Source organism: Watersipora subatra, chromosome 3, assembly GCF_963576615.1.
Source record: "Watersipora subatra chromosome 3, tzWatSuba1.1, whole genome shotgun sequence".
Taxonomy (NCBI): domain Eukaryota; kingdom Metazoa; phylum Bryozoa; class Gymnolaemata; order Cheilostomatida; family Watersiporidae; genus Watersipora; species Watersipora subatra.
In genome coordinates, this window is record NC_088710.1 from 70,353,322 (window position 1) to 70,380,931 (window position 27,610).

Consider the following 27,610-nt stretch of genomic DNA (forward strand, 5'->3'; position numbering starts at 1 on the left):
AATAGATTCCTGAGACAAGGTTGGTGCTTTAATCTCATAACTAATCAGTGCGGAACAGGGAGAACATTAGAGATACAGATGCGATTCCACTTTACGAACATTCATGTTATCAACAACAGTAGATATGCACGGTGTTGTGAGTATGTCAAAAATGTTCGTACAGATATGCCGTAAGTTAGACTTTGTATTGGGTGCCTTTTCCCTAGTAGTGAGGCTTTCTTTTTTCACAGTTTTCACTTTCTTTTGCCTTCAATTTTCCTTTTCTGTGTAATTCCTCTTTTTCGCAAATATCATTAAATAAACAGTTTTATATAAACAGTAGATTACAGTTTAACCTTCCATGTAGTTACACAGCTAACATAATCGCGACATCCAGCAACACTTTCGTAAAAATTCAGTAGCATTTCTTTTACAGTAGTATTGTTTCTCTCTAGTTGTACACATCTTTATAAAGCACATTGTGTTATTATTTAGTGTTCTTTAAATGCATTACAAACCAATATAGATTATTTATACAATCCTTAAATATCCTTATATAACTTTTTCCACACAAAACAACTTACGAACAAAGTTGCTTAATGAATGGCCATTCAGAACAGTTCTTGTTCGTAAGTTGGAGAGCGTACAGACACTCTTCTGTAAGGCTTTTAAAATGACAATTTTAAAAACGTGATTAGATGCAGTTCTCTACCACAGATAAGACAACTCTAGAATTAGCAATACTCATGTATGCACTGCATTTCTGAAAGAGCAAACTTACCAATCCTCATGCGGAAGTTGTTGAACGAGTGTTTGTTGATATTGTCTAGCACAGAGAACATGGCTAGAGCAAACTCGGTCATAACTTGAACAAATTGCTGTGGTGTCCTGCTACAAGCACATCCGAAGCTCATTGTAACTCTAAAGCTAATCCTAGGCTCAACCTACTAGTAGCAACCAAAGCATCCCATGGATAAACTGCCATTGATGCATCTGTGCATGTGGTTGCTTACCCTTCACCTAGCTTTCGTAAAATCTATTTTATCGCACTTTGGCTACGACTGTTATTGCTAATTTCACCATGAAAAACTTGCTTTGTCTTTTATTGGCTGCTAAATATCTACCAGGTAAGGCCATTTGACTCCCTATAGAATCAGCCACAATCTCTGACGTTTATTTAATTCCTAAATACCAACAACTCAACTTTCCTATCAAAATAAAAACAATTCAGTAAGCTATGTAGATATGAACACGGATTTGAAAGCGGATGCTGATAGTGAACCTTAGGAAGAGAATAAGTCATGGAAATAAAATAACTGATTAAAAAATTTAAGTTGGTCTGCTTGACTTTGTCATGAGAACAATGAAAAACTAAAACGCCAGATGTACACCAGGTTAGTGCATAAGCTAGAAAGTTACTAACAGTATTACGGATGTAGAAAGACCAACAACCTTTGATGACAGTAATGTGATGAGATGACATTAAAACAATTGCTCTGTATAATCTATATGTATAAATTTCAAAGTTTTGTCGTTCGTCTGTCCAACTCTGGCGATTAAAATCTAGACAAGAACAATGCGCCTCATACTAGATTTGAACTCACAAAGAATGCAACCTCAAGTTTGTAACCACGCCTACCTAACTACAAAACTAAGCTGTTCTTACCATTCCCATTGCTCTTACCATATACTGTATACCCTTTTCGCAATTGTACACGCTCAATTATTAATTAATACAGCGTGCCCTCAGGTCACGATGCCCTGTTATAAGTTTTTCTTATGCCTTACTATATGGAACACAATGATTTTTCTGTCCTCCCCATACAAGCAGGATTTTTTTTCGACTCTTTGTCATACAATATTAACAAAAAGTTCTCAGGCAATCAAAATTTTGCAGTAGGTGTACTTGATTACGAAATAATAACAAAAATGTCGATATGCTATTTGCCGAAATCCCTCCTACAACACCTTAAAGAGATATACGTTGTTGCTTGGTTCAGCGTTATTTGTTATAAGTTATAGCAAAAACAAAATTCGAAAACAGATTGAATACAATTTTGGCCCATGACAAAGTTGAAGTTTAGTTTAGTAAGATACATACTAAAAATTAGCTTCAAGTGTTAAAGCGTTAAATTCAGCGTTTATTTTATACGTCTGTCTCGAAGGTAAGTACTCTCCATGGTACATACTGCATGTAGTACATTGTAATGTTACATTTTCTTGCAGATCATAACCACTAAATACACTAAAGTTACTGTAGGTAACTATAGTTACTAAGGTTAACATATTGCTCTGTTACTAATTTTTAATATGTACAGTATGTATATGAAATTTTGATGATTTTTACCATAATTACTATGAGTTTCTATACTACGCTATACGATATTTTCGCTACAACACTGAAACAAATTAAAATCATATAACTGTACAGTATACAAAATAATTTTTCAGCATAATCGTAGCAAAACCGACTATTTAGCCATTATTTGCTAACTATTTCACATTAACATTTAAACACTTTTACAGTAGTTTTATTTTTTCTCTCAATTTTTTTGAACAACTTTTTTTCATGATATGAAATTTAAAAGTTAATTGTTTGAAAAAGTTTGAAAACCCTTACAGTTGTTTTATTTTTCTCTTAATTTATTTGAACTGCACAAAACACGGTTTTTAAAAATTAGAATGATTACTGTTGTTATACGTTAAAGAAAATTCATTTTCTGTGCAAGAATTTTTTTTACCCCGGCAATACCGAGCATTCATCTACAATGTAGTTTCTTGATATAAAATGCAAAAGAAATAAAACTAGAATGTTCTTTTTTCAATAATCCCTTAGTGGATAAAGTGATCAATACTGAACCAAATTTGAGCCGAGACGAACTTCCCAAAGCTCACCATACATATTCTAGCCTAGAACTACAACTTGCTGTTTTTGCTGGCTTACCGAGATAGGCTGACAGTTCCATTACTGATGCCATAAATATCTCTGCCGGGTTGAAGACCAGCTGCTGCCATGTATGTGCTGCCGACTGTCTTCATCTTCTCTATGGCGCTGTATTTCAACTTTGACAGCAACTGAATGCATGAAAGACCATGCGTAGTGACATGTGGAGAGATTAGTTGTAGACTAGGTTACAGAGTGCAGAAAGGCAAGTTTAAAAGCAATAGCACCGAAAGAGATATAATAAGAAAGGCATACGCTATAGAATTTATCGATGTCTAAAAGGATATGGCAACATCACACCTGATATCTTCTTACTGGTAATATTCTACCTGCTAACAGCTGATTGACTGCATTCCGTACACCAATATTTAGCTGACAATAATTAGTAATTTTCATAGCAGCTATTCTGCTTACTAACAGGGTTCATTCGATATGTCAACAGCTCGTCAACAGTTTGCTGCCATTTGCTAACTGGTAAGAAAAGTATGCTGTCTAAACACAGCTAGTTTATTGATGTTACAGTAGACACTCCTACAGTTCCAATAGTTCCTATAGCTCCTAATTCCAGTTAACGTAAAAAATTTATGTAAAGTTTTTGCTTCGTACTATGTAAAAAATCCAAATAACGTAAAGCATCAAGTCGGTGCAAGTTTTCATATTCGATTTGCATACCGAGAGTCTCATAATTAGCCTTGAAAATACCGTTTTCTCTCCTGCTGCGCTTGGGAGAGAAAGCAATTTATAGAGGTATCTCTATAATATATACTAGTACCCCGGCAGTCTATAGAGGTATCTCTATAATATATACTAGTACCCTGGCAGTCTATAGAGGTATCTCTATAATATATACTAGTACCCTGGCAGTCTATAGAGGTATCTCTATAATATATACTAGTACCCTGGCAGTATATAGAGGTATCTCTATAATATATACTAGTACCCTGGCAGTCCATAGAGGTATCTCTATTATATATACTAGTACCCTGTCAGTCCATAGAGGTATCTCTATTATATATACTAGCACCCTTGCTGTCCAGTGCACTGTAAGAGATCGCCAGGTGTGTCAATGAAGCGCAGATATTAAGTCGCTGCACAAGTATACAAAATACCTAAAGGCGATTGATTGGTGCAAATGTTAGAGTGTCGACCAAGCTGAATGTAATGAGTTGGAGATTATCCTAACCTCCAACTCATGACTTCGAGCAGATGGATAAGCGAACACGGCTTTTATTATAGTCATGATATACTTTTGGTTTTGCTTTATGGTAGAAATAAACACCTTTTTCTTCACAGCACAGGTCTTGTTGTACAGAAAAAAGTAGAGAAATCGATTTAAAGTGATATTAAAGGTGTGTGATCTTCTTAACTTGACACAAAATTACCATAATCATGGGCCCTAAACCAAGTAAAAGTGACTAGAAATTCCCCTGTCATACAGCCCATGACCAAAGTGATAATTGAAAAAATAAAGGGTAGTGCTGGTTGTTGAAAAAGTAGTTGTCAGCACGAATTGACATAGTATAGTGTAAATGAGAGTTGTTCGAGATGATATAAAATAAATTTGAGGGAGAATGATTCCACAAAGGTGCAACTAACAATTATATTTTATTTTGGAGGTAAAGTTGGGTGAAACCAGGTATATAAGTAATTGGTTAATCGTTGATATTACAGTTGTATATGATAGTGTAATATAAATAGATATATAAAGGTAAAAAAGTTCTATTTTAGAAGTGTAAGTATAGAAAAATGTCAAGAATGTTGTGAATGGAAAGTATATGGGGAATGTAAAGTTGTATATAAAGTAATAGAAATGGAATAATGGTATATGATATAGAATAATGTTGTAAATAGATTTATATGTAGGCCCTATATAAGTATATGTAAAGTATTTTGTATCAGACTAATAATAAAGCAAATACGTATATAGTTATAGAAATATAGAAAGGAGACATATAAAGCGTTTAGAAAAAGTTCATTTCGAAAATAGTAGAAATAGTTTTGTTAGATAAGTGCAGTGTTCTGTTAAAGGTCGCGCAGTGTAGTCTCGTCTCTTTTACGTTGTAGGATTTGGTCATTGATAGCTAATCGAGTGATGCGCTCCCTAGCGAAGTTGTTAACAAGTAAGTCAATAATGTTTCGAGCTCGGGAGAAAGAGCAACAAACGATATTCCAGCTGTAATTTCGGCCATAGACTGGTGAAATGTGCATGTTTTTCTACTATCTGTCGCACGGCTTTATGGTTCTACTATCTGTCGCACGGCTTTATGGGTGCCAGTCTGATGGCCAGTTAAGATGGCCATTTGTTGGCCAGTCTTAATTTTGATTAAAAAGGCTTGTCAAGTTTTAATGGTGATTTTAATCTTTCTAGTTATGTATCATTCGATCAGATGGGTAAGTTTTAGGATATTGTCGACAATTTTCAAAGACTTGGTAACATACGTATTTAAATAGGTGTATAGGTGTTTTGTATCATTATTATACCTAAACGACTCGGAAGAAAAATGGTTAAATTTTTTGATGGGATTTCGATACAAGGGTTTGGGTATGGCTGTTGGTGGATACTTTTCGGGAGTTGTGTGCACATATGCATTTATCGTAAAGCTCCCAAACACTCACTTTGGTCATGTTTGGTCATGGGATAAGACAAAAGAGAAAAGTTGTCCATACAAACCAATAATACCATAGTGACAGTTACTATACAGCCATTAAATTAAAATGTTTATTTTAAGAGGTTTGAGAAGATTTTGAAATGTGTTATTTTATGTGCCAATTTACATGTATTTTACAGCTCGTATAACATAAAATCCCTACAACGTAAATGTTTTCGGAGCAAATTATTTACGTTGTAGGAGCGTCTACTGTACTTTGTATGACCATAGCTTACTGTATCAAAGTCTCCAATGATCTCATTGAGAAGACGCAGGCACTGATGCTCTCTGTCATAACCACTGCTCATCTTGAAGAACTCATCAAAGTGGATGACAGTCGCAAACATGATGCAAGCATTGTCGTAGCTTTCGTGATACAGCTCCTTGAAATTAGTAAAGTGGTCTTATAGCAACCAGCTGTTTAGGATATTGGAAATCAGGAATATATTTGGAATCTACATTCAGGTGTCAAATAAACATTTATGACTGCACACGCTGGAAGAGCTTGCAGGGCCAATTCTGAGTGACCTTTAACTACTGTTTTAGAACTGTATGAGATGCTGACGCTAACCTCCTGTATGGGTCGTTCCAGGTAATAGGTAGCCACGTGCTGAGGAAGAATGTTCATGAGTAAGAGCTTAGTGAGATTTTTCATAGTCTCCACCTCGACAATCTCCACATGAAACTGCATTTTCCATACAATAAGAGTTGCCCGACTGCTCTCCATCTACATAGAAACAAGAGAAGGTAAATAGTGAATAGCAGTGATGGTAAATGAGAACCAAGGTTCACAGGCTTACAGAGGCTCACAGGCTTTGAACCGCTCACTATCCATACAAATAATACATACACCAATAACTTGTAATTTATGATACAAGCTTGTCCTGAAGCTAACCGAAATGCTGTATCAATGAAAAACAGCAAAGTGATGTCCTTTTACAATCCGCATGCGGTAATACAAGCAATACTAAATTTGAGAAAGATTTTATAAAAATCGAATTGCCAGTCCCATTATATGCAGACAGACTGAATACTGCAATAATTTTCTTGCCAAAAAAAAGTCTTACATAAAGAAAAATTAGAAAGGTTTTAAAAATTATGCTTCATGGTTATGCTACCTGATATTGACAGCTATGACCAGCGTTTGATCGCCCTTAATGGTGAGGAGCTAAATATCTTTTTAAATATGTGCTGTTTAAAATACTCTAATCGTATCTCCGATCTGCCTGACCATCCACTTCATTGCTGTTTAACCAAACAAGCCACAACTCCTTTTATCAGACACCAACATCTTGCTAAGTTACATTGCAGAACGGCGTTATACAAAAGTAGCTTTTTCTTTCACTACACCCAATTTACTTTACTATTTTTTGTCACATGGTCTAATTTGCTCTAAACAGCCTTAGCTAGTGTAAATAATGTTAATATCTATCTACCTGTTTGCTGTAGAGGAGAAGGAGAATGCTGATAAATACATAACAGCCAATAGCTGCGTATATTGCTGGAATTACTTTCTCATTCCTAAAACAAGCAATACAACATAAGCAAGCAATGTTGATCATGAGAAAGCACATGCAGCCAATGGTATGAACGCAAAAGCCCAACGTTAAAACAGGTGGAGCCTTAGACCTGGTTCAAACCAATGTCATATGTATAGAGTGTAATGGCATGTGAGGTACTGCGCCCAGGAAAAGCAAACATATGCAGGCGTGCGATTGATGTGAGCCAAATAGCTATGAAATCACAGGGTGGCGCAACTAAATCGTGGCGCCCTCCACAAGAGCATTATCCTGCCGGGTCGTACGTTGTTGTGGGTTCACTATGCTACGCTAAAATGATGTGAATTGAGTGTGCCGCCATAATTTCAGGCTCATTATGTGGTTTTGTCCCTCCACCGCAAAAGAGACAGGACTTTGTTTACTAACAATGTAAGGTCTTCGTTTTCATGGGTTAGTTGTAGTTATTATATCTTGTATGAAAATGGAATATTTTGTATGATTTAACCAGGAGTTGAAGTGGCCTTTCTTCATCTTGCAATCATAAGCGGTCTGACTCACCATCTCCCGGGTTTCCTCTGTATCTTACTTCCTGCTTCCTTTTATTTAATCTTTTAACAATAGGAAAGCAGCAATTCATCTTTTTGGTCTGTTGCAAAATTTTTTGTCTGTCATATTTAATAGATTTAAATGGTGAAAAAAGTCAGTAAGGATGATGATGATGTCACGTGATTTCTTGAAGCTGGCCAAAATGCAAATCACGCGAAGTCGTGTGTTTTTTGCGAATTGCTGTATCGCAAATAATCGGGGACACAACTGCTCGTGCGAATTGAAACACATGATTGATTATCCAAAAATATTGGTCTGAACCAGGCCTTGCAAAACGGAACTAGGCATAAGAACTCTACTGGTGTAAGATTGAGCTATGAGCCTTCTAGAAACTTTTATGGTTTATTGTATCCCATTAGCGGTTTCCCACAACTCTTAGTCATGCAACCTTTAAAATCTTGATTTTAAAGGTTGCAAAATATTTTGTAATCTTTGGTTTAAATATAATTTAAATATAGCTCATAAAGCTGGAGATTATTAACTCCTAATTAAACCTAGCAAAAAATATGCTCGTTATTACAGCTACTGAAATAACTAAACAAAAGCAACACAACTATTCCATCAGCGCTCACAGGCTAGGTCTGACACTTCCAGGCGTTGTGACAAATATCAATTCAGCAGAGCAATAAATTTTTGCAAATCCACAATTACTTGCATCTTAGCATTTAGGTTAAGCTGCATCAAACAACATCTCGATTGAAAGTTCCTAGTAAAGCAAAAAAAATTGTGACCAAAGATTCGTTTTTACTGCCGTTCATTCCGGAGAAGTGCAACTTGGTCATTCATCTTCAAATTTTCTCATCTATTTGTAGACCTATGTGGTAAGTACACGTATGTTAGTGAAGTTGACCAACCCTTCATTTCTGATGTATCTGCGGTAGGGCAGGTAGTAAGCTGCCTCCCTAACCACCAGGATAACTATGAGCACCAGCAGAGAGACAACATTAACCACGAGCTTCAGGGTGGCACTCGCATAAGTAAATATGAAAATTGGTAGAATCATCAAGAGATCTGAGTACCGAGAAACCTGCAAAAATAGTTAGAAATATACCATAAGTCTCTGTTGATATAATAAAACTTTTATTATGTTTAATACAATGTATGTTTATGTTTTATTTTTTATAATCATCAACCCGTACTTGTAGAAGAAACAATGACAGAATTGGAACTACAGATTACATACATGAAGACAAAGAATATGTCAAATACTGGTCAGTTCCATAAGAACGATCATTGCCATACAGTACATCTCTATCACCACTTACAACATCGTCGTACAGTATATCTCTATCACCACTTACAGCATCATCGTTCAGTATATCTCTATCACCACTTACAACATTGTCGTACAGTATATCTCTATCACCACTTACAACATTGTCGTACAGTATATCTCTATCACCTCTTACAACATTGTCGTACAGTATATCTCTATCACCACTTACAACATCGTCGTATAGCATATCTCTATCACCACTAACAACATCGTCGTACAGTATATCTCTATCACCACTTACAACATCGTCGTGCAGTATATCTCTATCACCACTTACAACATCGTCGTACAGTATATCTCTATCACCACTTACAACATCGTGTATAGTATATCTCTATCACCACTTACAACATCGTCGTACAGTATATCTCTATCAACACTTACAACATTGTCGTACAGTATATCTCTATCACCACTTACAACATCGTCGTACAGTATATCTCTATCACCACTAACAACTATGAGACTTCCTCACAGAACCTAAACTTCCATTCAGGTATTGCTAATGCAGAGTCACAACAGCAACTTATTTTATTATTATTGCTTGTTTTTTAACTAAAGAATGGATTAAATAAATTGCATTGTAATCTTATAGAAATATTCGCTCTCTATCTATCTCACTTCCTTTCTACTTTTACAGAGACACCTTTAAAGATAGATAGAAAAATACCACAAGTCTCTGTGGGATCTAATACAGACATAGCTGAGAATACCCCCACTCATCTGAAAACTTAGCTAACTTACTCGTGTACCTGTACTAATTAGCATCTTACATGACTTACTCCAGTCAAGTCAGCATAGTCGCTGACAATAGATATAGCATCAGTTGAGAAGTTTCCAGGAAGTTCTCCGAGTGGTACGCCTACATACTGAAATGTGTTCATTAGCAAAGGTTAGTTTCAGACAAGACAAGTTTGTGGCAGAAAGCAACGAATAAAGTTGCAACCAAAACCCTTTGACATCACAAGTGAATTATTGGCTTCCTAATCAGTCTCGAGCTCTGCGGAGCAACAATAATAAACGCACAATAGAAGCCTATTTTCACCTTCAGCTGCTTTAACTAAAAACTGAGCCACTCTCGAGGGTGTAATTTTAATCAAAAGTGCACATCTTTAACTCAAAAGGTTTGCAACAATGTTCTAAAACCAAACAACTGTAACTTATAAGCGGGTAATCAAATTAAAAATGAGCAAATTGTAACTCAAAATTGAGAAATTTAGATTTCATAAAAAATTGTGGTTTATGAATGGGAACCTTTAACCGAGAGTGGACAGCCCTACCTCAAGAAAACCTCTACAATGTGGCTCAGGCATGGAACGCTTTCACTTAAGTTTGGGCAGTTTCAACTAAGGTTTAAGCCAATCGAGCACTTGGGCAGATGCTCCCTGACACATGCTGAAAAATAATGAAATGAAGCTTATCTGTGTCTTACATGTGTGACCAATACGATGGTGAAATGGGCAATGAGTGTGGAAGCCATCATGAGGTGGTATGGTATGTCACTGTGTTTGATTTGTGATGGTTTCTTATGCTGCAAATAAGACAAATGTCACTCACAATCATTTAAAGTGCAGCCGGGAGCAATAGCTATAACTTTCACTCAACTCTGATATAACGATCACTGACATACAAAAGTGGTGTTTTGTCATAGAATACATATTAAAATATCTTTGATTGAATAATGTGGGTTAAACAAGCTCTTCTCTAATTGAAGTGTGTTTTGGAATATAAAGCCTACCTGGTTGTGTTTCCTTTCCTTAAAGAAGTAGGTTATGAATCCAAAGTAAGGGAGACTAAGAAGTGCTATCAGGTACACGTAGTTCTGCCTGTAATCATTTACAACTAGTACAGGGTGGATGGGAGACCGCCCTTTTAGGAAAATCGTTAACACAAAGAGTAAAGCAAATTTTTCATAAAACCATGACCAATCTAGCCCAGGTAGACTATGAATTTGTAAAGACAACTTTCATACAGATAACAAAAATATACCAGATATCTCTAAAACTATTTGGCTAAAAACAACAAGATAACAATTACTACTGCCAGCTGACTCAATTATTAGACTAAGTTCCAAGTCAATGCACATTCAGTTTGGGTTCTGACATCATATTTCAATGAATGATCGAGTATGGTCAATTATACCCCCTGACTGACTGATTATTAACTTAAGTATGGGTTAATAATACTAGCATTTGGAGACAAGTTTTACCATATAATGAAAATGAAATAACGTCTAGCATATTCTTTCACTTTACATATAAAACTTTGAATATCAATGCTGTTGGATGAGCCAGTTGTTGGCAGAGTTGTAGAAGGGTGGACATACTAAAATAAACAAGCTTCCAATGCATAGACATAGAGAGCCAATACTTACTCATAGAATATAGTAATGTTGATGATTGCTGTGAATATATAATAGATAAATACAGTGATCGAGAGACAAAAAGCTGACTCTGATCTCAACTTTGTTAATGTTTTTTGCAAGAGAGGATTATTGTGTTTTCCTGAGCCTCTCGGAGGGCAGTTGTCAGATAAATAGCACAATCGTAGATTGCAGTCTTTGCAGAGGTAATCCGGAAAAAAGGCAGAGTTTGCAGAAGCTTCCAACATTTCATAGCTCTACAAAAAACTAATCTAGCTAAATTGTTTTATTGTTCAGATTATAAATCTATTAGGTTGCAAGAATGAAGATCTGTTGTTCAGCCAATGGCATAGACACAAAGATACACCTACTTAAACAAGTGAGACTAGCCGAGTGATTGAGGATTCCTAGAAAACAGCAGCCTTCAATAATCAAGGATGAAGAATTATAATACGATAATGAAAATAACAACATTCATTCTAATAACATCTCAAAAGCTGCATGTTGATGCAAGGCATACAGACCTAACCTTGGTGCACCAGCACAACTAGGTTTTTACATCAAGACTCTCAACAGTTGCGGTAAAGCCTGAAGCCTGATTCCCATATCGATTGCAAGACCCCGGCGGTAACTTGCGCAGCCAAACGCTTGTGACGCTAGGCTCAGCAGCTTCTGTTTACATATAAAGCTACATCGATAATAATCGCATAAAATGTTCGCTCGCCATGCCGTTTTGATAATGGTGATCTTCACCTGTACAGTGCATTTCGGGAAGGTTTTGCCTGCGGCTTTTTGCGAAATTTGAACAGTGCTAAACTCTTGCGTTAACCGCCGGCAACTACCGGCAGTACCCGGCATGTAGGTTCACATTTCACCGCAATAGCCTGTGTTGCTGTCGCCGGTGCTTTGCGACGTAAATGGGAAAAAGGCTTAAGGCTCTCAAAAGAACAGGAAACACAAACAGCAAGGTTTGGCTATACCTGCATGTATACGACTAGCACCATTGCAAGGCTAAAAACCATTTTGATTCCTGACATACTCAAGTAGACTAGTAGAAGACTAAACAGGACTGTTGATGAGTGACTGAACTAACGGTTTAACTAATAACCTAACTCCCTCCTGTAGTATGTATACGAGAGTGTGTTCATTAACATGCTAATTCTGTTGTGGTTTGGATTACAGCTGTAATAGCAAGCATAAAAATAAAAGTTTGACTGTGTCCTGAGATGCTTGGAATGTGTTATGTTCAAATCTTTTGGCATTCATCCAGATACTACAGGCTAACACCTGTGAAACATATCTGAATGAGTTTGATATATAATATATGGTATAACGTAATTTGTAATAGCATTCTCCTAGATCCCAGTAAACTCTAATAAGTTCAAACAAGCAAAGTGCTATTCTGTACAAATGACAAATAATTTCTAAAATTGTTAAAAATGAAACAAAAGGTAGGCCTTTTTATTTTTTTTAGCGGTCATTCAAATAAAAATGAGACTTTCTGTCTGAATTTGTTACAGGAGATCTCTCCTTATTTCCTCACGCATGCCAACATTACATAATACATGTAAACTTCTTCTTTTCTTCTGTCTGATTTGCTCACAAAATTGAAAAAAAATTAGAAGTGTATTCACCCTCTTAGGAGTTGTGTCATCTACGACTAGATTGTTCGCCAACATTTCAAATGGTTTGGGAGCTCCCCAAGATTTGAGAAAAGTGTATAACTGTTGAGTGGAGGACGTGCTGCTAAATGAACGGGTCCTCTGAAAGGAGGCCTTTCTTTCCTGTAATAAATGCACATGGATTTATTTCTAAATAGAGTGAACTAGAAAGTCTAGAAAGTTTGAAGTACGCCCGACCTTAGTCTACTAACAAACAGTTTAACTGTGGTAGAGCTTCGAGAGAGGAATCTAATGTCATCTATATACTATGTGGATAGATAATGCAACGAGTTTAATCATGTGAACATGCCCAACTTGTAGCGACTGAAATAGAACATTTCAAAGATACCCAAATATGCTGAGACGATCATATACACAGGAGCTCAGCCCGTAGGAAATGATCAAAGATAGCAGTGATTCACTCTGACCAACCATCAATTTATTACCATAAGAGTCAGGATTAGCAACATCTATGGAAAGATTGGTAGCATCTATGGAGAGATTATCGAGAGCTAAATTAGTGTTACTGTTAGCAATATAGCATATCATATTAATGGCGGCGATTGCGGGGTTAGGACTTACCAAAACACTAATGTGTGAAAAATGCATGCAAAGCAAACTATAAATTACCACCTGCATCGCTTGTTTCTCGATTATTCTTCAATTTTGCTTTGTGGGTCAAAGACATTTTTGTATGATAAACTCTCCAGTACATAAAAGGTGCAGGTCCGTAACTCAAACAAAGCAATGACTAAGCGTGAATCGCTTTTATAAAAAACTATAGAATGATGAGCGTGTTTAGTGGTATGTTAGTAAATAATATCTATACACAAGTGTAAGCCCTGTCCAACTTGACATGTACATATCTAATATGTGCTTATAATATGGGTGTAACCATAAGTTACACAGGTTCACAATCATCAGTTATGACTCACAGTAACTGAAAAATATCACAACCAAGCAAACATCCTTCTACTAAAGAGCACAGACTTACAGCCGAGATTTACGATGCAGACTTACGGCGCAGACTTACGGCGCAGACTTACGGCGCAGACTTACGGCGCATACTTACGGCGCAGACTTACGGCGCAGACTTACGGCGCAGACTTACGGCGCAGACTTACGGCGCAGACTTACGGCGCAGACTTACGGCGCAGACTTACGGCGCAGACTTACGGCGCAGACTTACGGCGCAGACTTACGGCGCAGACTTACGGCGCAGACTTACGGCGCAGACTTACGGCGCAGACTTACGGCACTGACTTACAGCACATACTTACAGCACTGACTTACAGCACAGACTTACAGCGCAGAGTTACAGGCGCAGACTTACAGCACAGAGTTACAGGCGCAGACTTACAGTGCATACTTACACAAGTGTTTAGATTGTCAGTATTAATGTCTTTGATGAGATAGGTCTCTAGAGGCAGCCCATCAGAGTCAAGCAAGCACGGATCTACCTCAGTCACATTGTAGCTGCCGGCTAACTGTATCATCGTCTCCTTTGATATGTGAATCTTCCTGATAGAAATTAGTTTATTAAAAATGTAATTAATTAATTTAAACACCAGCATCTGTAGAAGAGTAGCCATATTGTTCTTGACATCTGGCAACGTGTCTTTGTATTTACACAATGTTTTCTCTCTATAATGCTAGATTCATTATAATATTCTCTATGATTGTGGCAGCATTTAGTAAAGGTACATACATGAGAATAATGTAGATACATTAAGGCTTGAGTTGAAAAGTTAATTTCAGAAGTATAAACTAAAACATATTTCCACGGTGATTTAAAACTAAAGGTATTTCAAAATGTTTTTCTGTTCCATCGCAGATATTTATGCATGACAGTAGCATATCTATCATAACTAGAACATGAAGGACAACAGCGACATCAACTAATCACTAGTGGCGAACAAAAATAGCTGAAGGAACCGAATTTGAGAACCAAGTGTTAGAGATTCGTGTTGAGATTAAGTGAATCTGTTTAGGATTGAAATCACGTTATTTTAGTTTTCTTGTTACACTCTCTTACAGACTTAGCAAGATGGAGGCAGATACGATGGAGTTGCAAAGAATGCAAGACACTCTCTTTTTTTCTACAAACCAGCGGAGCATAAATTCAGTCCTCAGCTTGCATCGAAACAAAACATATCCTCATTGCAACTGTACATACTCTGGTCTTACCTGCACATATCCTCATTGCAACTGTACATACTCTGATCTTACCTGCACATATCCTCATTGCAACTGTACATACTCTGGTCTTACCTGCACATATCCTCATTGCAACTGTACATACTCTGATCTTACCTGCACATATCCTCGTTGCAACTGTACATACTCTGATCTTACCTGCACATATCCTTGTTGCAACTGTACATACTCTGGTCTTACCTGCACATATCCTAGTTGCAACTGTACATACTCTGGTCTTACCTGCACATATCCTCGTTGCAACTGTACATACTCTGGTCTTACCTGCACATATCCTAGTTGCAACTGTACATACTCTGGTTTTACCTGCACATATCCTCGTTGCAACTGTACATACTCTGGTCTTACCTGCACAAATCCTAGTTTTAAGGGTAGCCTACACAAGGAAATACTATTCATAAACATCAAGGTTTCAGCCTTACATGCCCAGTATTAACATACCCGGGTATGCCAGCAGACTCCAGAAAGTTGGCATACGCCACGTCCTCCGACCAGATGTCGTACTTCCATTTGACAGTACCAAGGACACCACATAGTACGTTCCCAGTGTGCACCCCTATTCTCATGTCAAGGATGCTTGTCGTAGAATCTCGTATAAGCCTAAATAAACCAGATAAGTCATATTTATGTAGGAATATCTGTAATATGTATAACCATATCCTACACCGGCTGTTATGTAAACATAAAGGCGGCATAATACGTAGTCCAAGCTCGTGACAAAGACAAGGTCAGTCAAATACTTCAAATATGGCCCACATACATATTATGAGACAAAATTATGATGGGATGTAGCCCATGTGTTTATATTGCTGTATGTATGTAGGTGCATACACTTGTGCGCAGGTTCGCATGTACATATTTTCACACATGTTCTTGTATGCGCATAAGCGCATCTTTGAATGCGCTCATATGTATGTACATATGGATCCATCTAAATGTGTGTGTATATACCATATGAATGTACATATGGATCCATCTAAATGTGTATATATACCATCTGTATGTACATATAGATCCATCTAAATGTGTGTATATACCATATGTATGTACATATGGATCCATCTAAATGTGTGTATATACCATATGTATGAATACTTCAAACAAAACATTCAATAAATGAGTTAAACAAAACATTAACAGCTCACACCATATTTTATTGTCAATGAATTTTTAGCATAAAGGATTCGACTTTTCCAAATCCAGCTTATTCTGGTCTCAAATATGCTCATCTGTAAGCTTGTTTAAAAATAATCCTCCTCTTTTGAGGTCCACTAACAACAAACTCCCTTTTAGGCCCACATCCTGACATTTCACCCATTATCCCATGTTTACTTAGCCCAGCCTACATTATGACAAGCCCACATTCCAGTCTTACAAATCCAACCACATTTCCTGCTTGGCTAAAGCTCCCTAATGACAAACAAGAACAAAGACGATGTTACCCATTTTAGCGTTATTGGCAAACTTCTATCAGCGATCTTGCTGTACACTGTGGAACACATTTGATGTACACTAGATAACACGCTTGATACACACTATACAACCTGTTTGACATACACTATAAAACACAATTGCATAAATAATACAACACAATTGTTATACACCACACAGCATATTGGTATGGACTGCACTAATGCTTGCTATACAATATACACTATGCTTGCCATAAACTATACAACATCCTTGCTATACACCTTACAACATGCTTGCTATATACTATACAACATGCTTGCTATATACTATACAACATGCTTGCTATATACTGTACAACATTATTGCTATACAATATGCAATCTTTTTGCTATAATCTATACAACATCCTTGCTATACACCATACCACATGCTTGCTTTGCTCTGGACAACATCCTTGCTATATACTATATCATATTCTTGCTATAAATTATATATTATATATAGTATACACTATACAACACGCCTGATAGGCACTGTACAAGAAAATGCTGGTTAAATGCAACGATTCCAATAAGATAATCACATAGATATATAAAGGTTTATATATCTATGGATTATCAAGTTGGACAGACATAGAAGAGAATACATGTGTAATGCCTCTTCTGTTCCTACTTACTTGATGGTTTGCACCATCTGTAGACCTGCCTTGACTACATTCTGTGCATGTTGAGGTCTAGAGACAGGCATACCTGAGACACAGCAGTAACAGTCACCCAGTGTCTTGATTCTCGTACAGTCATTAGCCTACAATGTCACATACTTGCAGTAGGTTTCATTGTATACCTCTATGCTGTTTCCTCTGCGTTTAACGACTATTAGGAGTGCTCTACCACAATGATGTCAAAGTGGTAACATATAGATCAACTTATAGATCGAATGAAGACACTAGGGAGACGTTTCACAGTTGACAAATCTATAAAACTCGTAAGACCAGGAGAGCATGAGGATAAATATTCACAGCATGAGCCTTGAATTGTTCTAGAGCGCTCACTTGCCCTGTAGTAATTAGCCATATTTATTACCTGACATCCTGTAATAGGCTCCCACTTGATTGTATTGGTAAGCTAAAATTAGACGCAATTCATAACGCATGTACTTGAGCTAATGGTAATTGTGGTACATTTCCAGCCGACTGATGAAAACAGACTTTAGCCAGATCTCATATCTTCAGGCCTAGTCGGGGTACTGATGTCATGCAGCTGTAAAGCCTATATCTATATAGCCTACTACGCTACTGTATCTGTATCATAACATATCAGCTCATCGGTTTTTTATTGACATAGGAAACAGTTAAAACCAGTAACTGACAACTTGAAGAAAAGTGTGCATAGCTAGAAGTTGATTCATGAGGAAAGGAATGTATCTGCGAATTCTTAAAGCCCGAGGAGTAATATTAAAGTGGTCTGTTGAAATTAGATTAATTTTAAAGCTACTAGCAGGCCCACATCCGGAACACGACTCCTTCAAATAACAAACCATGAAGCGGTAATTCTCAGTTAAGCATCATCATAAATACAGTACTCATAAAAACATCTTCTGTGCACTTGTGTTTCCTGGTTGCAAGGACAAGTTAGATCAGCTATAGTCAGCACATTATAAATGGAGGTTCAATTAGTATCAGTGACTTGCCTCGCATTTAAATAACACAGTGTTTGAGACTATTTTACCAAACGTAACATTATATGTAGATCAAAGTTCACAAGACTTTATGATGTACAACTACATGCACAACAATATCTCAACAAAACACATTATTATTACAGCGCAATGAAATTTAACATCGCTGCAGGTATCAGCAGTAGTGAAGGAGTTTGTGGCATGCATAACCTACAACCAGCAATAATGTTTGGTTATATAAAGGGACAAGCGATGCTGAAATACTTATGGGCCTGCAGTCTGGCCAAGAGCTGGTGTCTAGCAGACAATCTGCTGGGACAAAGTTGGAAGATTAGGAAGGAAGAGTGACATGTTGCTGATGAATGTGCGGCAAAATAACTGGCATACTAACCACGGGTGGTTTCATCCATATAACCACTGGATTTGCCTCACAATACCTGTTACTGCTCAGCATTTAAACCATTACATATTTGCAGTTATGACTACTACTACTAACATGTATATTATACTCATATAGTTATGACTACTACTAACATGTATCTTATACTCATATAGTTATGACTACTACTAACATGTATCTTATACTCATATAGTTATGACTACTACTAACATGTATCTTATACTCATATAGTTATGACTACTACTAACATGTATCTTATACTCATATAGTTATGACTACTACTAACATGCATCTTATACTCATATAGTTATGACTACTATTAACATGCATCTTATACTCATATAGTTATGACTACTACTAACATGTATCTTATACTCATATAGTTATGACTACTACTAACATGTATCTTATACTCATATAGTTATGACTACTACTAACATGCATCTCATACTCATATAGTTATGACTGCTACTAACATGCATCTTATACTCATATAGTTATGACTACTACTAACATGTATATTATACTCATATAGTTATGACTACTACTAACATGTATCTTATACTCATATAGTTATGACTACTACTAACATGTATCTTATACTCATATAGTTATGACTACTACTAACATGTATCTTATACTCATATAGTTATGACTACTATTAACATGCATCTTATACTCATATAGTTATGACTACTACTAACATGCATCTTATACTCATATAGTTATGACTACTACTAACATGTATATTATACTCATATAGTTATGACTACTACTAACATGCATCTTATACTCATATAGTTATGGCTACTACTAACGAGACAGGTTTTTTAAGTTCGAGACGAGACTCGAGACACTGTCTTGTAAAAATTCGAGACTCATGACACGAGACAGTAAAATAATGAGCATTTGGTGATGATTTCACTACACAAGGACTAGCGCACTTAATATATGAAATTGATAAACCTCTTTTTAAATTGAATTTTATCCTGGTGTAAACGATTTAAACACAACATTTTAATAGCGATATGACTGTATTTTTAGTAAACAAAAGTGAGTTAAGTGACACAAACAGCTCTAAAATAGCCAAGTTATATATTTCTAAGAATTTTGAGCTTGATTGATAATAATTATTATAAACATATCGCTTTGTACATGTATATTTTTAACATCTATTGAATAGGTCTTACTTTATATTGTAATGAAATGTGTAAGGAAACCGATAGCCAGATCTACAAAGAAGTACCGCAACTAAAAGAACACACGATAACACTTTCATTCTTATTGTTTCATTAATGTTAAGTTTTGTTTGTGTATTAATAGTAGTATGTGAATTATATTTAAATTGTACTCATGAAATTATATGAATTACTGTATATATTCTTACATTGGACTACAATAATGTCATTGTTACCCGGAACACGGACTATGGTCGACACGGCCTTTAGTTCGTTTCTCCGTGTCCGGGCAAGTTTTACCCGCGATTAGTTGTATATAAAAGAGGCCCGAATTTTATGAAGGGCAGTTGGTGTTTGGACACCATGCGATAAAATACAGATATTTTACTCGCAACAGTCTTATTTATTCAACCGGATTATCCGGAGGGTAATTGGATACGACCCGGTATCTGTTTTAAGGACACAGAACCGGACTACAATATATTAACAGGGTTGTTGTCCGGACTACATAATTAAACTCGGTGGCCAACATAATCAATAATAACAGGTAGTAATGGACCGGATATAACTTTAAAGGCAGTTGCCCGCAATCCATTACAATATATGGAGTTGTTGTTGTTACCGCAAGAAGCCATGTTTTAACAGCCGTGCGCAGGCGCTTTAGTTCTATTTCCTGTCTCGAGTTTGACAATAGTTAGGTCGATCCGGAACAAGACAGGTCGATACTCGAGATGTCTCGTTCCCCTCTAATATTAATAGCTAATAACTCTCACTACTTCTCATTGTTTATAAGGTGATTTTTAATACTCGGGCAACGCCGGGTAGCTCTGCTAATATATATTTCTTAAAATATCTCTGTAGATCTGTCATTCCGGCAATAGCTATAGCACACGCCGATTATTTTACCGATGCAGCCACGCGTTACGATGCCCTGTTAAGAAATATTTTTTATAAAGTTCGATTACTATATCTGGGGGTCAAGTCCAATTATTCTCACGCGGACAATTATATTGTCTCCGTATCGTTGTATTCAAAGTTTTGATGGATAGCTTCTGGTGGAACAGTAACTTTTTTATACACACACACTTCTATGCAAGAATTGTTATTATTAATTCTACATATTCAGGATTTTTATTTTGTTTTGTCATTTCGTATTAATTGTAACATTACCAAATAATCGTTTATTTATTACTACCTAATTATTTTACACTTACATCTAAACCTTTTTATAATTGTTTTATTTTTCTAATTTATTTGGCCTGCACTAAACACTTTTCTCATGATATGTAGTTTGAAAGTTAGAATGGCAAATGTTGTTATATGTTAAATTCAAATAAAATTTCCGATCAAAGACTTTTTTATTACCCAGGCAATGCCGGGTAGCACAGCTAGTTAGTTTAGTGTAGTGGGAAGCAGATTTTTTCATCTTTAGCTGACATGACAAGGAAATGAGCCAATTGATCAATACAGTCACAAATTGGACAATTACTGAACTATAAATATGGGTGTTTGGATCAGTCAGCAGTCAACCATCATATGCTGACACTCAGACACTCTCTCTATTTGCCACCCAGCGATATACAATTACCCAAAGTGACATTTTCTCTGTTACAAGCCTCATCCTTTTTAATATGAGAAGTTCTTATGTTACACACCCCTACTTTGCACCCTCACACATTAAACAAAGTTCTGTACTACACACACTCATACACTACACACACTCATACGCTACACACACCTATAATACACACTCATACACTACACACACCTCTACACACTCATACACCACACACACTCATACGCTACACACACCTATAATACACACTCATACACTACACACACCTCTACACACTCATACACCACACACACTCATACACTACACACACCTATAATACACACTCATACACTACACACACCTCTACACACTCATACACTACACACCTATACACACTCATACACTACACACCTATACACACTCATACACTACACACACCTCTACACACTCATACACTACACACCTATACACACTCATACACTACACACACCTCTACACACTCATACACCACACACATACACTTAAATGTATGACTACAGCTTGAGCATCAGCATCAACTCCTCTCACTACACGCCGCATGCATTACACACCTTCTGTTTTGTATGTCGAGGGAGCATTCTTGGAGGCCAAGTACCAAAAGGTTCTAAATGACCTATTACATGCCCAGCAAACTATGGATTTTACGTGAAGGATCGCAGGATATTTTCTAGACAAATTCTAAAAAATGGTCCCATTTCGTAGGTAGTGAGAGTGACAGAGTAGGTGGTGAGAGTGACAGAGTAGGTGGTGAGAGTGACAGAGTAGGTGGTAAGAGTGACAGAGTAAGTGGTGAGAGTGACAGAGTAGGTGGTAAGAGTGACAGAGTATGTGGTAAGAGTGACAGAGTAGGTGGTGAGAGTGACAGATATTTAACTAAAGATGGAAATGTTGCTAGTTGAACTGGCAATGACAAAGAAGCGGTATCTGATGTAAAAAATGTTGCAGAAATTGATGGGCTACTTCAAACCTATTATTCAAAATCACAGACAATGCTTGGATTTAAAAACGGAGTGGGTCAAAGTACAAGGCATGGAAAGAGATTTCACAGGTCTATTGATACTATTGCCAGGGCTGACAAATGAACTGCGGGATATAATAGTACAGAACTAGTGTCCATCCTGCACAAATGATGGTGAGAAGTGAAGATGCTACATAATGGCAACCAGCAACTACGAAAAAAAAGCCAATCATCAGAAAGCAGCCATGGATTGTCCAAAGGTCAATACTTCAAGGTTACAAAGAAAATCTAACATAAGAGCTGGAGACACTGTTTTAAACAGCTCGGTCTTTGTATCAAACCTGGCAAGAAAATTCCGTGTCGCTACTATGGCAACATTAAGAAGCAAAGAGGTGCTTTACAGACACTTGTCTCCACCCAAACACTGAATGTCTCCTAAAGAGACTCACGACACCTGTGACACCTGTTACAGGTGTGGTGACAGAGAGCGCAATGCCCCAGTCTGTTCTCAGCAATATAATCATATAAAACATGTTTCCTATATGAATGTCTGGTAAACCAATTAATTTCTTCACAGACATAAAGATACACATTTTCTATCACATTCAGCAGAAATATAAAATAATGACAGCATACTAGTTTTGCTCGTTAAATTTATTTAAAACTTAAAGTTTTGCAATTGCAATTTTGAGTAACATGAAGTCAAACCTTTTCATAAGAAGCTAGTTTACTCTGTTTTCTGTATTGTATGTTGGAGCAGATCATCCTACTGTAATCTACTATAATTTGTTTAATCTGTTTCAATTATTTAATGACTACTGTGAGTAGTTACACATAGCATTAAAATAAACAAAAGTAGCAGAAATTAAAATAGAAATGTCAAATCACCAAATCTATAAACCAATAGTAAATAAAAAAAGGTTGCTTTTGTTTCTTTACCTTAAAAACAACTGTATGGGAAGGTAGGCTCAGCAATGAGTGGGTTATGAGATAAAGGTAGACTCAGCAATGAGTGGGTTATGAGATAAAGGCAGTGACAGCATTGAGTGGGTTATGAGATAAAGGCAGTGATGAAGACACACAATTTAATTTACTCGAAATTAGACTAATTGATGTTTAAATTAGGTCATATATTGTTTATGTAATTTTTGGTTTTATATTGCATCAGCTGCCTCACTTTCATTCACAAAACTTCAATATTTTGAAAATTGTCAAACTTCATATGATGGAAGTAACCTGGGGAGTACAGTCAAATATTTGATCAAATTCTATATTGAAAGTTGGAAAATTCATATGTTGAAGTGATCAAACAAGGGTATATGTACTACCCTAGGACACTTATATTTCGCTAGTATTTAGTTTCGTGAGTAGCATACAGAGTAAAATTTCACTGCATCTTAATTTCGCAGCTCTGATGAGTGCGAAAATATAGTGATGTGAAAATAAATGCAGTGGAACAAACATAATTAGATTCCTCAGGTTCAGTTCACCGCAGGCCTGTATTCACTGGTTGCAAGTTGGGGCGGCTAATGTTAGGCAACTAGTTATGAACACCTGGGGGTGTTGAGGGGGGCGATGTAAGCCCCCAACAGGTTTTTCTTATGTAGGGCCTCAGCCGGGCTTCTCGTGTGAAGTTTTAAAAATTTTTATCGGAAAGTATCAACATTTTTCTATTTTTTGAGATTTGTTTTGTTTTAGGTGATGTGACTGACGGGACGTTTTTAAATTAAAATAGGCAAAATTTGACCGCAGTTAAAATGCTCAGAAAAAAGACATCTTTTTTTTTTGAGCGTTTTAACAAAGATCAATTTTGCCGATTTTATTTTATGTTGTTTAGTAAAACTTGATATCTTGCAAACCTTTATAAAGGTCGTTAACAAGAATATTTTGCCACTGATGATGATACGAATGACGCCTAAGAACTACTGAAAGTTGATGTTTGTCTCTATGGCTTCGAATAAAGTGATATTCTACAGCGATAAAAACCGTCTCCATAGCCGTTGGGCAAATAACTTTTCAAATAAATGATGTTGAGGTCGAGTTATCTGAAGCAATTTATCATTGCGTGGGAACGGACCAAACAAATCTGTTCGAGTTAACCTTGTGTTTGAGATGAAATGTTACATTTTATCCGAGGGCGAGTTATCAGAGTTTGACTGTACTTAGCCGCGGAAAGTTCCTAAAAAGTTGGAACGGCTCAGCCGGCCAGCTGCCCCAGGGAATACGGGCCTGGTTCACTGATAAGAAAAATTTTCTTAATAAATTTGGGATTAATTTGTAATTGTGAACCGCAGGTAGAATGGTGTGGGCGAGGTCGATAATGCAATTTGATCGCTTGCTGCCATTTGTTTCTTGGACTATCAATGAACAAAGCTATTTAATTTCGCGTTTTCGCTCGTTCGTTATGATAGTTTAGTTTCGCACATGAAATTTTCGCAAGAGGATGACTCCGTGAAAACGCGAAAGTTAGATGAGGCGAATACATAAGTGTCCTAGGGTAAAGTAAAAATGTTTGGCATTTTATTATGCACTTATAAAAGCAATGGAAATACTCAAATGTACTTCCATTAATCCAAACTTTCTGTTCACCATGGCATATTTTTATATTAAATCCGCTCTTAACAGACTGCAATGGAAAAAAACCAGTGCTTCAACATAATCCACATAATACAACTTAGCCTGATCATAAGAGCTCTCCTCCCAGCAGATATAAACATATTTCTGCTGAGAGAAAAGTTACTTTATTTTATAGATTCTCTATGAAGAAAAAACCAGTCGTTGACCACCTCCTTTAGATCTTAAGATGTTTGATTGTAGCCGTACATCTACAGTTTCAGACAGATCCGGTAGACAACTAGTCTCTACACTTAAAGATGAACTTGCCCAGAGTTTTAGTAGACTATATCAGTAAGTATCGGGTATTTTCTATCATTCGCAATTGTTTTTGATGTCTGAGTTGATCTGACTGCCAGGATGTTTAAAGATTAAAATTAACAAAACTTGACAGCGAGCGGTTAAAACGCTCAGATTTAAGCGAAAGTGCGATTATGACACCTACAGTTGCACTTAGACAAAGAGACCGACAAGATAGCAAAGCGTGAAGCTGCAACTTGAACGCAATAGCTAATATGAATAACGAGAGAGACAGGCAGCCACGCAACTAGTGATGTCATCTCGACAAATATTTTTCTTCCGAGCAGTTTAACCGCGATCAAGTTTTGTCGATTTTAATGTTGATACATCCTGGCAATCAGACCACCTCAAACACAATCGTTAATAACAGAAAAATACAGCCACTTTCTGAGAAAATCTGCTAAAATTTTGCGTAAGTTTACCTTAAAGAAAAATAGAGTAATATATATGCAAGAGGCTACTTACACTAGCGATGCCATCGAACTTGCCATATATCTCGTTGAGCATTGTCACCAGGTCCTTGGCGCTGCATTTGGTAGTAAGATCAGTAAAGTTTACGAGGTCAGCAAAGAGGATACTACAAGTAGCCGCGGCAAAACATAGAGTTGAACTGATAGAAAAGTTTACCACTAAATACGCTTGAGTTGACAAACGTAGATTAATAGAGTTAGCAATGACAAACAATAATTATGCAATCAAGGTGCTAGCGGATAATCTGACAATAATCTCACTGCGTCCATCCGTAGTTCTCTAGTTTTTAGGAAGCTAGCCCGATAAGCTTATATGTCAGCTAAGAGCATCACGCCTGGTTCTGATGTAGCTGAGGCTCACCTTGGTGAGCCAACACTAGTGAGTTGCCTACACTCTCTAGGTCCATGTTACGCGTAAGTGCTGAATAATTTGTAATAATCGTGTTTTAATAAACTAGATTGTATTGGGATGAGACGTGAGAGCCCTTTCCTTCAAGCTCATTTTAAATGTCTCATTTTTACTAAAATGTGATAAATAGCGGATATACAGGGAGATGGGTAGAAATAAACTCACTCTCTCAGACTACCCGGCCCAAGACCTGTTACTCCACCCACCTATAAACAGCATATTAGAGACAAAGAGTAAAATGTGTGGCTGCATTTGGTTGATTGACGTCAATATTTTGCACCTGGAGGCAGTTGGCTAGAGATAAATCTTTATTAGAAATTATAATTATTACCGAAGAATTTCAATTTTATATCATTCGTTGCATTTTCTATATATAACTTTTAACCACAGAGCGTGTTAAAATAGTTGCCTGGTAAATCAACCACTCACGACATTCCTACACGACATTCCTAGATACTACAAATACTAGCGGAATAGTAAACGCAGACGGCTTCATAGGTATGGCCGCCGGCATGGAACCCAACATAAAGTAACTACAAGATAAGATGCGGGACAAACCTGACTTGCTTGTGTTCACGGACATAGAAATCATGCCAGAGACGTTTGGCAGCTGTGCTATTACTCTGCCCTCCAGTCTCTTCATTCAGTCTCTCTATCATCGATTGTCTCATCCGATGCGCTAAGTCAGCGGGTATAATACTCAAGAGCAGTTGTTCCTAGAAAGATTACTAACTGAATGAGTGAACATAGCGCGTGTCTCACTGTAAGGATGTTTTAGATATTTTTTTAATAAGCGACTTTACTATCTACACATTGTAAACGATCTCTGCCTGGACTTCTCAACCAGCATCCTAAATGAACCACCTCAATTGAGCGGGAACCTTTAGATGCGTATAAATGGCTAAACCCAAGAGCTGAGTGACAATAAGTTTTGACTAGGGACTGGCATTGAAGGAGCATGGAACCGCGCAGGCTACCATGTTTGTACTGGCAACTTGCCAAAATTGTTAATCCAGCAAAGGATTATGCCCTCTGCCAGATGGAGCAATCTTTCATCTTCGATGGAACCTTTACAAGGCTAATCCATTATTTTACTTCAATACCAGATGCCTATAATGGTATGGCTGATTTTGTGTGTCAATTATAGTCTGGTTGGCACTAGTGTTGGCCCGCAGTATGGTTGACACAAGCATCTAGTATGGTGTGGCTGGAGTTGTGTTCACACTACCCGATGTCTTGCTGATTCTTAGCTCGATTTTCTCACTGACCGACAATCACATCATGTGAAAAGCACAAACGAGCCCGAGACCGATTTTGTTCAGAAAATTTTTATCGGGCTGTGCTTGAACGGTGGATGATTATAGACCGATTTTCAATTACCAATTCAATTCAGTAACCAATGAAAT

General features: G+C 36.9%; 1 protein-coding gene across 1 annotated transcript in view; it reads right to left on the reverse strand.

Moving 5' to 3' along the window:
* The window catches only part of LOC137389548 (adenylate cyclase type 2-like), a 42,066-nt gene that overhangs the window by 2,255 nt on the left and 12,201 nt on the right, over nucleotides 1-27,610 (reverse strand). Inside the window, exons 5-20 of the mRNA XM_068075582.1 lie at nucleotides 26,763-26,920; nucleotides 25,791-25,902; nucleotides 17,282-17,409; nucleotides 15,634-15,792; nucleotides 14,349-14,496; nucleotides 12,949-13,098; nucleotides 11,327-11,571; nucleotides 10,691-10,778; nucleotides 10,385-10,483; nucleotides 9,735-9,821; nucleotides 8,531-8,703; nucleotides 7,008-7,092; nucleotides 6,143-6,298; nucleotides 5,808-5,954; nucleotides 2,924-3,054; nucleotides 761-870 (exon numbers count right to left, since the gene is read on the reverse strand). Of these exons, the coding sequence (XP_067931683.1) occupies nucleotides 761-870; nucleotides 2,924-3,054; nucleotides 5,808-5,954; nucleotides 6,143-6,298; nucleotides 7,008-7,092; nucleotides 8,531-8,703; nucleotides 9,735-9,821; nucleotides 10,385-10,483; nucleotides 10,691-10,778; nucleotides 11,327-11,571; nucleotides 12,949-13,098; nucleotides 14,349-14,496; nucleotides 15,634-15,792; nucleotides 17,282-17,409; nucleotides 25,791-25,902; nucleotides 26,763-26,920 (2,176 nt within the window). The remainder of the gene's footprint in view (nucleotides 1-760; nucleotides 871-2,923; nucleotides 3,055-5,807; nucleotides 5,955-6,142; nucleotides 6,299-7,007; nucleotides 7,093-8,530; nucleotides 8,704-9,734; nucleotides 9,822-10,384; nucleotides 10,484-10,690; nucleotides 10,779-11,326; nucleotides 11,572-12,948; nucleotides 13,099-14,348; nucleotides 14,497-15,633; nucleotides 15,793-17,281; nucleotides 17,410-25,790; nucleotides 25,903-26,762; nucleotides 26,921-27,610) is intronic.